At 36.8% G+C, this 13,032-nt stretch overlaps 1 protein-coding gene across 5 annotated transcripts in view; it reads right to left on the reverse strand.

Annotated features, from left to right (window-relative positions):
* Nucleotides 1-3,437: 3,437 nt before the first annotated feature.
* LOC143172053 (nuclear factor 1 B-type-like) overlaps nucleotides 3,438-13,032 on the reverse strand; it is a 195,745-nt gene continuing 186,150 nt past the window's right edge. For 4 of the 5 annotated variants that reach the window (XM_076361280.1, XM_076361279.1, XM_076361277.1 and 1 more), the window contains 2 exons: nucleotides 12,471-12,559; nucleotides 3,438-3,642 (listed from right to left, as the gene is read on the reverse strand). In XM_076361280.1, the coding sequence (XP_076217395.1) occupies nucleotides 3,513-3,642; nucleotides 12,471-12,559 (219 nt within the window). In that variant the 3' untranslated portion in view covers nucleotides 3,438-3,512. The remainder of the gene's footprint in view (nucleotides 3,643-12,470; nucleotides 12,560-13,032) is intronic. The other variant, XR_012997283.1, reaches the window with a different exon arrangement.

A 13,032-nucleotide genomic window follows, 5' to 3' on the forward strand; every position in this document is an offset into this window, starting at 1 on the left:
AAAGGACCTGGGGGTGCTGGTCGACAGCCGGCTGAACATGAGCCGGCAGTGTGCCCAGGTGGCCAAGAAGGCCAATGGCATCCTGGCCTGTATCAGAAATAGTGTGGCCAGCAGGAGTAGGGAAGTAGGCCCCTGTACTCGGCCCTGGTGAGGCCGCACCTCGAATACTGTGTTCAGTTTTGGGCCCCTCACTACAAGAAGGACTTTGAGGTGCTGGAGCGTGTCCAGAGAAGGGCAACGAGGCTGGTGAGGGGTCTGGAGAACAAGTCTTATGAGGAGCGGCTGAGGGAACTGGGGTTGTTTAGCCTGGAGAAGAGGAGGCTGAGGGGGGACCTCATCGCTCTCTACAACTACCTGAAAGGAGGTTGTAGCGAGGTGGGTGTCGGTCTCTTCTCCCAAGTAACTAGCGATAGGACGAGAGGAAATGGTCTCAAGTTGCGCCAGGGGAGGTTTAGATTGGACGTGAGGAAAAATTTCTTTACTGAAAGAGTGGTTAAACATTGGAACAGGCTGCCCAGGGAAGTGGTTGAGTCACCATCCCTGGAAGTATTTAAAAGATGTGTAGATGAGGCGCTTAGGGACATGGTTTAGTGGGCATGGTGGTGTTGGGTTGACGGTTGGACTCGATGATCTTGGAGGTCTTTTCCAACCTTAATGATTCTATGATTCTATGATTCTATACTTCATTTCCATTTGCTCTGACAAGGATTAGAGAGTACTGTAGTCAGTGTGTTACTGCTCAAGATCTCAGTGGTGCTGCCATTGCCTGAGCTGCATTTCACTGGCCATTCAAGAGTGGGCTATTTTAAAAAAATCTCTGAAGTGAAGAGACAGCTATAATAGTCTGAGTTACCCACAGGGGTGCCCTATTTTCACAAGTCTATTCCCCCCTTTACTTGCACCATAATAAAAGGATGTGCTTTGAAGGGAAAATACACCCTGTGTTGAGCCATGCATAACATGGCACCTTTATTTGTAAAAATGTCTCCAGCAACAGGTCTAGTGCTAATCTGTAAGATTTGCTTGTACTGAAAATAAACTTTTATTTGCATCACACTAATTCCATGCATTCAAAACTCCATTCACATTACAGTCCAGAAATGCAGCTTTCCATCTGACCTGTTGTATGTGAAGACATTTAAAATCTCTGACAAAGTTTGTGAATGTAGATGACTATAAAACAGATGCTGTGTGTTAACAAATTAAAAAAATAATTCTTTGACATAGAGGGAAAAAAAAAAGAATATTCACCAGTTATTTAGATTTAGGAAGCCAAATTACCTGCAAATAAAACTGTTTTGGAGTTATGCCAGAAAAGTTTTTGGCCCTGTATGTGTATTTTCTAGAGAAAACATGTTTCTGTTATTTTGAGCTAAAACCACCTTCTAAAATGGACATTTTAGGATGTGGTATCTTTGCCAAAATGGAAAAGGTTCCATCTTACTGTGGGTCTTCACCTCTCTTTCTCTTTCAAGAAAAAAAAAAAAGAAAAAAGAAATTTAAAGTAAAACCATTTTCTTAAGTCATGTCTGCCTCCAACAGAATACATTTTTATTATTATTTTAATCTGGAAATTATTTCAGCTTGCACCCCAGGTGGGGAGTTAAAAAGATGGAACCAATTTGAAAGTTTGTCACATTAGGCAGAACATTTGCTCTGCAGCCCTTGCCTGGCTAAGGGTGCATAGCTACACTGTAAAGTGTTAAAAATCCTCCCCATCCACCCCAGAATACATATATATATGTATGTATGTATAAAAAAAAAAATCCCCTGTCCATCACTCAGTATACAAAAGGGCCTCATCACATTGCAAAAATAGCAGTACCCACTTTGGTCAATTAAAACAAACATGCATACATTACTCTTTCTGTTCTTTTAAATCCAAGTACTTACCTATAATAACCAATACAGCTAAAAGCACTACCTACATAGGCAAAACCCGGTGTTGTATAATTCATATAAATTGAATCCACTCCCCCCATATATTAATTGGAAGATGAAAGCACAAAAGATTAATAGAAAAAAACACCAAAATACTGAAAATATTGCTGGTTGATTACAATTTTTAAGCAGCACCTATACACAGCCATGATATGCTTTTTAAATGTGAGATAAAGGTAGAACTGTCTAAAAACATCCATGATGTCATACTTTTTCTCATTTGGAGTACAAAATATTTTGTCATAAAAGTGATAAAGTTTTAAAATAACAACAAATGCAGCAAAAGACATGTAGTGAATGTCATTTTTTTAGATTTCAAGGCAAGGCACGTAACGTGGACATTATATCTTTGTGCAAATTAGATTACTGGAAAAGTATTCTAATTAATTTATTTTTAAAGTGACATAGAGGCAAAAATTGTCTGGCCATGCACACTACAGCTTTGTCAATAAGAGAAATTTGTTGAAAAAGGCTAATTTCTGAAAGCACCATGAGAGTTTTGAGCACCCTGTGATTAGTCTTACTTTGCAAATACATTGTTTTAAATATATCTTATCCCTCATCCGATATGCTTTGCCCTCATGACATGGATTGCCTACCTCTATGCTGCAGATTTTACAGAACTGTATGTACACCCTATGGGTTCTTCATACAAGCAGTAACTTTAAATAAATAGATCCTACTCTTCCATTGAAGCAGCAGCTAAATCAATGTAAGTGCTGTGTTTCCATTACTCTCTTCTCAAGGCCTTTTAATGCCCTCAGAAACTGAGGGAAAAAAATAAATCTGTCCAAAGTAATTTTTAATTTCTTTTTTTTAATCCCCTCAATTTAGAGTCCAAGGGCTGAAGGACTTATAATGATGACCCCCTTTATATATGATTTTTAAATTGCACTTGCCTCTGTGAGTGTTTCTTTAGTGGGGAAAAAAAACCCAACCCTTTTTTTTTTTAATTTATTTTTACTGTTGTATGAGGAGATAGGCTTTTATAGAGGCATTTCTTCCATAGAGCCTGTGTGTTTCTACTGACTTTGAAAATTTCAAACTCAGTAACACACTAGAAAAGGCTGGGTTAAGGGCCAATGTTTAATAAATACATACTTATAACTAAAGGCTACAGTTTTTATTTCTTAAATTTTTAGAAATCCGTGTTGAGAAAATGGCTGTCTCATGGCCCTTGCTCTCCTGCAGATCTGTTGCTGCCACCTAGCATTTGTTTTGTGAGATAACCAGGTATAATGATCCCATCTGTAAACAACAAGAATACTAAATCAATAAAACTAGATATCATGCAAATATTAAGGCATCTAGTAAGTCAGTTAAAATATATTGTCAGAGACAGAACATGTATTTCCCAGTGGACTTCATATAACAAAGGCTACTTCGCAGGGGCTGCTTCCTACCCATTAGTGAAATACCATTGACTCTTTGTATGTCATTACAGTTTCAACCGTAAGGGAATTAATGATTTTAAGTGCTGCAGTTGCTGGTCTATTTTTCTTCTTTCTTCAGTTTTGTTTTTCATCCTTTCTTCCTTCTTTTCTTAATTTTTTTTTTATTTCATTTTCCTCTCAGTTGCTTGTTTCTGCTTGAAGGAAAGGCTCTCCAATTGTGTTCAAATCATGATTTGGGACATTTGTTGGCAGAATTGGTGTCCTATTTGATACTTGAAAAGGAACCAAGCTAGCCCAGGTACCAGGACTTTTGGGAGAGGGGGTGGAGAGAGGTAATGAGAGAAAGGAAAACAGAGAGAAAGAAAATGAAACACAAATTAAGTATGTTGCAAAAATAAGAACACAATTTTTCTAAGGATTAAATCAATATTCATTATAAATAACACTATTTAAGATAACATAAGATATCAAATTTGTGAACATCACTTGAATTTGCACTATATAGTTTCCTGTGCAATTGCATAACTCATTTGAAAGACAAAAGTAATTTTGTTGATATGAACTGCAGGCAGTGTTATTGTTGTATTACACCAGTCTGCTTACTTATGAAAGTCCCCAAAAGTTCCAGAGTCAAGTATATGGAGCAGATATAACTAAACTGTACATGCGACACCATATGGAACCACAGACATAATTTAAGAACTAATAAGTTCATTAGAGTATACAAGTTAGACTGTTCATTTCAAAAGCACAAAAACTCCTGTGCAGTTTTGTATTCCCTCTCTCAATTTGCAAGATATGCCTCTGAGGTGCACAAGTCCCCAATAGAACATAGAATTTTGAAAGAATGTTTGAAAAAGCTATTATTTTTTTCCACATTTACTGTCAGGGGTAGCAATGAGTACCATGAAATTGTTTAACCAAAGTCAGAGAAGGGAAATATTTTCAAAGCCAATTCAGTGATTTTGAAACTTAAACCACCATTTCAGAAGCACCTATGTCACTAAGGAGTCTAAGTCCTATTGACCTTCATGTTTTTACCAAATACTAACTAGTAATAAGTACTGTACCTACTAGTAAGTATTTACAAGATGGACTTATGTCACATTTCAAAGAAGGATTGAGATGCTTCTACTAAGAAGTCAGAGCAGACATGAACAGCCTTTTATTTAGATGTGCTTGTAACAACTCAGAAATAATGGGCTTTTGAAAAAAACTGGTCATATTAATTAAGGAAAAGGGCATCATTATATCAGCAATCATTACCAAACAAGTAAAATCAAATCTGGACATACAGTGTGCAAACACATGCTTCCTGCACATTTTATTCTATCAAATGTTTCTCCACACTAGATATTTGCACAAACATACCTCCTTATTTGTGAATACACATTGGACATTAGAGTGATATAGTTCATAATATCACATATGAAATCTGAAACCTCTGATATATTTTTGTAAGGGCTGGAAGCTGCAGGTTTTCTTTTCTTCCACTTCTTTGAGCATCCAAACTGGTAGATGAGGGGAGAGCAGTGGATATTGTCTACCTGGACTTCAGGAAGGCCTTTGACACTCTGTCCCATAAGATCCTCATAGAGAAGCTGTTGATGTATGGGCTGGATGAGGAGACAGTAAGGTGGGTTGAAAACTGGCTGAATGGTCAGGCCCAGAGTGTGGTCATCAGTGGAACAAAGGCTACTTGGAGGCCAGTGAATAGCGGTGGACCCCAGGGGACAATACTGGGTCCAGTCCTGTTCAACATCTTCATTAATGATCTGGATGAGGGGGCAGAGTATACCCTCAGCAAGTTTGCTGATGACACAAAACTGGGAGGAGTGGCGGATACGCCAGAGGGTGGTGCTGCCATCCAGAGGGACCTCGACAGGCTGCAGAAATGGGATGACAGGAACCTCATACATTTCAGTAAGAGGAAGTGCAAAGTCCTGCACCTGGGGAGGAACAACCTCATGCACCAATATATGCTGGGGGCCACCTGGCTGGAAAGCAGCTTTGCAGAAAAGGACCTGGAGGGTCTTGGTGGACACCATGTTGAACATGAGCCAGCAATGTGCCCTTGCCGCAAAGAAGGCTCATGGTATCCTGTGCTGCCTTAGGAGGAGTGTTGCCAGCAGGTCGAGGGAGGTGATCCTTCCCCTCTACTCAGCACTGGTGAGGCCACACCTGGAGTCCTGTGTCCAGTTCTGGGCTCCCCAGTACAAGAGAGATAATGGACGTACTGGAGGGAGTCCAACGAAGGGCTACGAAGGTGATGAAGGGACAGGAGCATTTCTCGTGAGGAAAAGCTAAGAGAGTTGTGATTGTTTAGCCTGGAGAAGAGAAGGCTCAGGGGGGATCTTATCAATGTCTAGAAATACCTGAAGGGAGGGTGCAAAGAAGACGGATCCAGGATCTTTTCAGTGGTTCCTAGTGACAGGACAAGAGGCAATGGGCACAAACTGAAACACAGGAGGTTCCATGTGAACATCAGGAAACACTTTTTTTGCTGTGAGGGTGACTGAGCACTGGAACAGGTTGCCCAGGGAGGCTGTGGAGTCTCCCTTCTTGGAGATATTAAAAAGCTGTCTAGACACGGTCCTGGGCAACAGGCTCTAAGTGGCCCTGCTTGAGCAGGGGGGTTGGACCAGATGACTTCCAGAGGTTCCTTCCAACCTCAGCCATTCTGTGATTCTGTGATTCTGTGATCCATTCATAGTATTCTCTCCCTGCATGAGCATGTACATTGATGGGTAATGCCAGCAGGAGTTAGAAGTTTTTATTAAGGGGGGAAAATGGTCCTTTTATCTATTTAAATAATAATTACATTTTACTTTGACAGATTTATGTGATCCTTTCAGTTGCCACTGTGTGAATGCAGAGGAGAGGAATCAAATTATTTTGTAAAATCCAGTGAATATGTTCCTCAGGTGATACATCCTATGATTGTTAAGAAATAACTTTTGTCATTTACTCATGTGCAATATTATTCATCTCTAAACCCCTTAATTTACCAATTTGATTCCTAACAGTAAAAATGTGAAAACACTGGCAACTGTGCCTGCCGTCATCATGCTCAAACTCTGAAGGGAGCAGAACTCACTTTTTTCACAAGGAATTATAAGAAGTATGGATGCCCTAAGATGTCTTTAAAATGTCTGTAGTGACAATATTATTCAACAACTTTTCTTTTTAAATGGGCATATTCTTCAATGCTACCTGAAAAATGTACTTTTTTTTAACCCCATAGTAATAAAGTGTTTACTATATTTCCAACTTATAAGAACAGCTAATCTTTGCTTGTTGAACCACTGGCTTTCAACCTTTTTTAAAAAAAAATAGTCTTATTGACTTTTCCCAATGCAATGTTTTTTTACTGTTGTCTTAATTCAAAAAACATAGTCAAACATCAAATCTTAAAATATTCACAGTTAAACTCATTTATACATGTAAGATTTGTCCAATATGATCTGATGAAAAGATTATGGTGCTAATAAAATATTCATCACCAGAACCTCATTTAGAAGGCTGATGCCTGGAGGAGGATAAAGGGAATTTTACTGTTAAAATATTGTTTCTTCTCCCCACAGACCCCTTTTTGGGATAGAGTAACAAAGAAGTAAAAAGGGTCAGGGAAAGGAAATACAGCCCTTGTCTACCAAAGAAAATCCACTGTGAAGATAGGGCCTGGAGATATGGTGCATATCCATTATGTGCTTTGGACCACTTGGGCATGCTTGTTGTGGGGAGAGGGGTTAAAGGAGGAAGGCTTGCAAGCACACACATGCACACAAAGGGCTGTAACCAACTGGAGAGCCAACTGCCATAGAGTCAAACCATGAAGAATGAGGACTTGGGTTACCAGAGACAGTTCTGTCACATAAGAAAAACAGATTCTACACTTTCAGGTAAACTCATTAAACCAGATAAAGAAATAACAAGCTATCAAGTAGGAGTATTGTGGTAGACCAACAAGAAAACAACTGTAGGAATATGCAAAGGAAAGGTTTAGGAAAAAATACTGTTTCAGTTTCCAGACTAGCTATTCTTGTTCTCTAAATCTGTTCTGATTCACTCTTCCACAAATGTCAGTGGACATATTTGTAAACTTAATCATGGCAGTATTTATACTTCTTTTTCCAAATTTTACAGTTTTTAAATGCAATTTCTTAAATTTTATATATTAACACTTTTGTAAATACAATCAAAAGTTTGTTTATTGCACTATAACAAGACTGAATGCAGATAATCCTAATTGCAGCCCAAAAAAACCAAACACCCCCCCCCAAAGTGTAGTTTTATTGTTTCAAAAGAAATAATTGGAGTTAAGATGATCAAGAAATAGAATTTCAGAGTAACCAAGGGGTTAAAGGTATGGCTTACGCTTGGAAATTTCCTGGAACTTGTTCCTCCTTCCCTAACAGTGCTGCCAAAAATCATCTGACAGGAAACATAAGATTAAGTTTGTTTAACCTAAGTGAACAAAGCTGCTCAGAACAGGCAACCAGTTTACTGCAGGGCAGGAACTTTTCTAACCCTGCTGGCATCTGCAGTGCTGCTCAGACAATATCACTGAAGAAGTTGTTTTCTCTACATTAACATCTCTGGATCATCTAATTTTGATCGCACTGCAGTTCTTACTGCTTCTCCCATAAAATTTAACTTAAAGCTTCAAACAAAATAATGTGGAAAATGGACATTATCAATTCCTATGGTCCATTGTTCCCCCATTCTAAATCCCTGAAATTCAAGTTCAATCTGGAATTACATCATGTCTGGTTTCTCCTGGTTACCAGACAGCTTGAAACGTGACCGCAGCTACAGAAAAACAGCCTCCTTCACACTTTGGCTCCCCAATCCACTTAAACTTTTCTTTCTCTCAAGTATACTTCAAATATGGAGCATGGTTAATTTAGAGATTAAGTTCCAAATTAGATTATCTAATGGCATTTTAATGGATTGCTGACCCATTTCCTGTGGGATGGCAGCATGCAAGTCTGGCTTGAATACAATTAATTTATTAGGAAGTGTTCTAAAGATGTTTGCCTAGATGGAAAGGAAACAACATTCTACAAAGCTTTATTACACAGTTGGGTGCAGCTATCAGAAATAGCAATTTAAATTGATAAAGACCAGAAATCATTAGGTTTTTTCTGCTATGAATACAATTACCAATAGGATACTTTGGCCTTTTTGTTCTTAATTTGAAATGCTTTAACTGATACTTTTTTTCCCAAAATATTTCAGAATTTGGGGGGAAGGAAACCATTGCTCTAACAGGTGTGTCTGTTGCCCAAATGTGTAACATTTTAAAAAGCAATGCTGGTGAAAGTATTACTTTAATAGTGTTTGCTAGATTCTAAACAAAAAGTAAACAAAAGTAATTCTTATCAATTTTCAGTTCCCCTCCTACTGCTTTCACAAACTGTAGATTGTCCCATTTGACTGCCTTATCAGAGCTATTATCATAACCCCGGAGTGGTGCTGGGGGAAAAAATTGCTGCTTGAAAAGTTGTATACTTGAACACTGCTACAGCTAAAGCTGAGAAATTCAGCACTCTGAGAAGAAAGGTCTCCTCAGGAGCTCCAGGAATGACAGCTGTTGTATTGTACTTATGTGTCAAGATAACAGCCTGAAAACAGGAAATATTATCGTAGTGCATTTGCCTGGGTAGTGCAAATGTAATGTTACAGTAATAGTTAACCCTTAAATCAACATGTTAAGATTGTTTTAAAAACCAATATAAATAACAAGAGTTTAGAATAAAAAGATACTTAATAGTTGTGTTAAAATGTACATTTCAGTACTGAGTATTTGTTTATAGTTTGTGAAAATCTTGCAAATACTCAAGGTATAAAAGTCTAATCCTACAGCCCCTTATCAGTTGTCATATTGGAATTAATATCCATGGAGTAATGAATGGCTTCAGAATCAGACCGCAAGCTCCTGTGTATATCAAAATCTCTCTCCCCCCCTCCCCCTCCCTCCCTCCCTCCTTTTCTTGCTCTCACTCGTGACTCAAGTTTACTTGTTGCATACGTTCTTACTTTCTATGCAGTGTCTGAGACTGTATTTTCCTATTTGAGCCTAAATAATTTGCACAGCTTTTTTTTTTCTTTCTGACTCTAGGAAAGCAAAGTTATTCTCACAGAATTGCAGATATGAAAGAAGGGTTTTTTTTCCTAGCATTATCTTCTTAATCTGCACAGCAAAAAATTGACCAATATAGTCTTAAAGCACTTTGCATGGGAGTTTACTTTGAGAGATCTATTTAACTATTGTTTAAATCTTAACAGATTGATAGTAAACATCGTAATGGACAACTACAAATTCAGCTCTAGACAGTTATGGTACAAAATAATTTTAATTCCAAATATCTTACCAAAAGCCTGTTTTTTCTCATTCTTTGGGATGCTTAGAGTATGTTTTATATAAATATCTCCTTTAAAGACATTGGTATGTTTACTTCAATCACATAAAATATTCATCTAAATTTGTATCATAATTACCCATTACAACTGTTCTACTTTTGAAGAAAAAGATATACCAATGATTTAAGATTTTTATTTTGCATTATTCAACTCTCTCTCTTTGCAAATGTCAATTCTTTTGCATATATATCTCATTGTTCTCTTGTATCTGGGATCATAAATGACAACAGACAAATAGTTTTATTTGGAAAAAACCCCAACAGATATATTTTAAAATTCATATATCATTTTCCATTAGGTATGACAGGCAGCTACTAATAAGACAAAGTATGCAAAAATAACAAGTATATGGATTTTATCATCTCTCACCTTTACAAAATCCCCAAGGTGTAGGTCGTTGACAATGCACCATGAGGAAGCTTTCAGTTTGGTGCCCTGTATAGACAGGACAGCTCATATTCAGGCATTGCCAATTCTTTAACCTTCCTGAGTTCAACAAAATTTCTGAAAAATCAATGCACCACTTAAAATAATCACAAGACCCTATTGTAAAAGGTCAGTCTGGTTACTGTCAAATTTAGTACTATGGATTTGAGGGAACAGGCCTATCAGACAATTTTGTAGGAAAAAAACTTAATTTAACCTTTTGAACTAGGGTATATTATTTTGCCAATGAGCAATAATTCTTTTTTGGAATCCATTCTTCTTTTTATTTTTATAAAGGCAGCTCATCAGTTTGAATACATATAATTTCTGGTTTTATGTCCTCACCTTCCTAGATGTTTGAAGAATGATGTATTCCAAAGAATAAGAAAAAACCAAACAAACTTCTACTTAGGGAGAACTACAGGTATGTTTCTCTGTCCTTCGAGGCTGTGCCCAACTCGCTCCATAAAGACCATGCACATGCAAGCATGGCCAAGGCATGGTCAAAGGATGCCCATGGGAGCACATGTGCAGCTTAGCTTTTCGGTAGGTGGCACAGTTTACCAGCTGGTACACCTGACCAACGCCCTGGGGGCTACCTGCAAAGCAATTTTCCATACAAAAGGTGAGAAGATCACAGAACATGTTTGTATCCACCATCGATTTTTTTTTCTTCCTTTCTTTTTGTAATTGACACTCAAGGATCATGTATGAGAGGTACTGAAAAACAGAATACACTAAACACTGTTCCAATGCTTCAACTGGTATAAACTGGCCTTGCTTTAAAAAGGTCAAGAGTGGTAAGACTAATTTACACCATCCAAGGATTTTTCTAGATAGGTAGTTGTGAGGTATTTTACTAACACCTGTCAACATGTTGAGAAAACAACACCCTCTGTAGGGGGAGAATAAATAATTATCTCAGTTTGGATTCATTTTTGATGGTACACAAGTAATAATTGAACACTGTGCCAATTACTGTATGATGAGGATTTATAATGTGAATCACAGCCCTTGAGGAGTTGAGGTGACTCCATTAGCTAATTCTCCATTGTACCAATTTATCTATGATGGGGGAAACAACTATACCTTGCTCTTCCACCAGGATATCAAAATTCTTCCAGATTTCCGATATTATTATTAGAGAAAAAGTAGAGAAAATATTTGCAGTTGAATAAGGAAGTCACTACCAATAGGTTTGTAAAACATTAATATTTATGATATTTAAACTTTGGATTTGTACACAGCACTCATTTTCCATTTTTATAATTACCATTCCAAGTTGATACTCAAACCCCCAAACATTTAGCTATCAGTAGTACAACAAAGTGCATCGTATGGCATTTTGTATAGCGAAATTTTCTGTATACACATTCACATATATATATAAAATATTTTAAATGTGACTACACTGTTGTATGTGTACCTGAAGTATTTAAAATTATTTTGAGGGAGCAAAAAGCTACTGCTTCATTTGACAGGGCCCCAACCTGCAGGCTTTATATCACATGTATAAACCCCCTAAACTCCTATGTTAAGGATAATCCTGCACTTGAAAGAGCTGAAAGATTGATATAACTCATAATAATGCTTATTTATTTATATACATACTTTCTTTATATACCTACTTATATACACACACTCCTACTGCTACCATAACCAATTATACATTAGCGGAGGTAATAATGTGTAATTGATTACTGTACCACTAGTTAAGGTTTTTCTTGTACACTAAAAGAAATTCTTCTGTGGATATCAAACCTAACTATTTTGTAATTTTGTTTAGAAAGGAGTTAGTTTATCTTACCTTCATGTACATGTTAGTGACCTAAATCTATATCAGTAAAGGTCAGAAATGTTTCTATGGATAGTACAATTATTCATTGCCCAAAACAGCACCACATCAGAAGTCTATTATTTTACTTGTCTATATCTTTAATCACACATTCTTTTTTTATATTAACCACTAGACCCCAAACTATATGATCTTTAATTCTGCAAATCACATTTCCCTTTTTTAAAGCCTAAAATCTGTATTCCTTTAAAATTACAAACCCTTTGCATTTGAAAGCAAACAATGGCATTCCAGATGCTTAACTAAGGTATTTTCTAAACTTTAATTTACATTAAATATAATCTAAATGTGTATTCAAGAAATGTTACATGGATATGTTTTGTTCAAATGTTGACACATATTCTCCTGGAGGCCTGCTAAAACAGATACTGTAGCTCAATGTAACTTTTTTAGATGTGGTGTAGGGGTGGAAATAATTAAAATGTTACCTTTGCCAAGTAATTTCCAATGTATCCTCACTGGCACTGGGGTATAAATGCCTGCCGTTTTGATTCATGGTCCAGTCACAAATCCTCAGCTGTCAATTGAAACCTAGCAGTCAGATATGGATCAAGCAGTACTACAGTTTTTAGTATTTAAATGAATACATGCAAACTAGTACTGTACATGGCAAAAGCCTTACTTTCCCAAAAAGCAACTTTTTAAAAAAAGAAAACAAAACAAACAAACAAAAAAGCCTATTCTGAAAAAATTAACTCTTAGATTTAAGATAATGCTACTTTAATATGTTCCTCTATTAATAAAGCATAAAAGAGTAACTAATGTTTAGCACATAACAATTAGCCATTATTAGATTACAAACTGAGCTGGAATAAAAGAAAATGTTAATATGCAATAGTGAAATATTTTAAGAAAGAAAATCAAAATGCTATTTGGTCTATGTAATCTTCTAAATAATGTGTATTAAGTAAAGGTCAAATATAATCAATATCTTGAAGCATGCATTTGATGAAACATAAAAGACATGCAACTTAGAAAAACTGCCCAAAT

Source organism: Aptenodytes patagonicus, chromosome W (assembly GCF_965638725.1).
Source record: "Aptenodytes patagonicus chromosome W, bAptPat1.pri.cur, whole genome shotgun sequence".
Classification (NCBI taxonomy): Eukaryota; Metazoa; Chordata; class Aves; order Sphenisciformes; family Spheniscidae; genus Aptenodytes; species Aptenodytes patagonicus.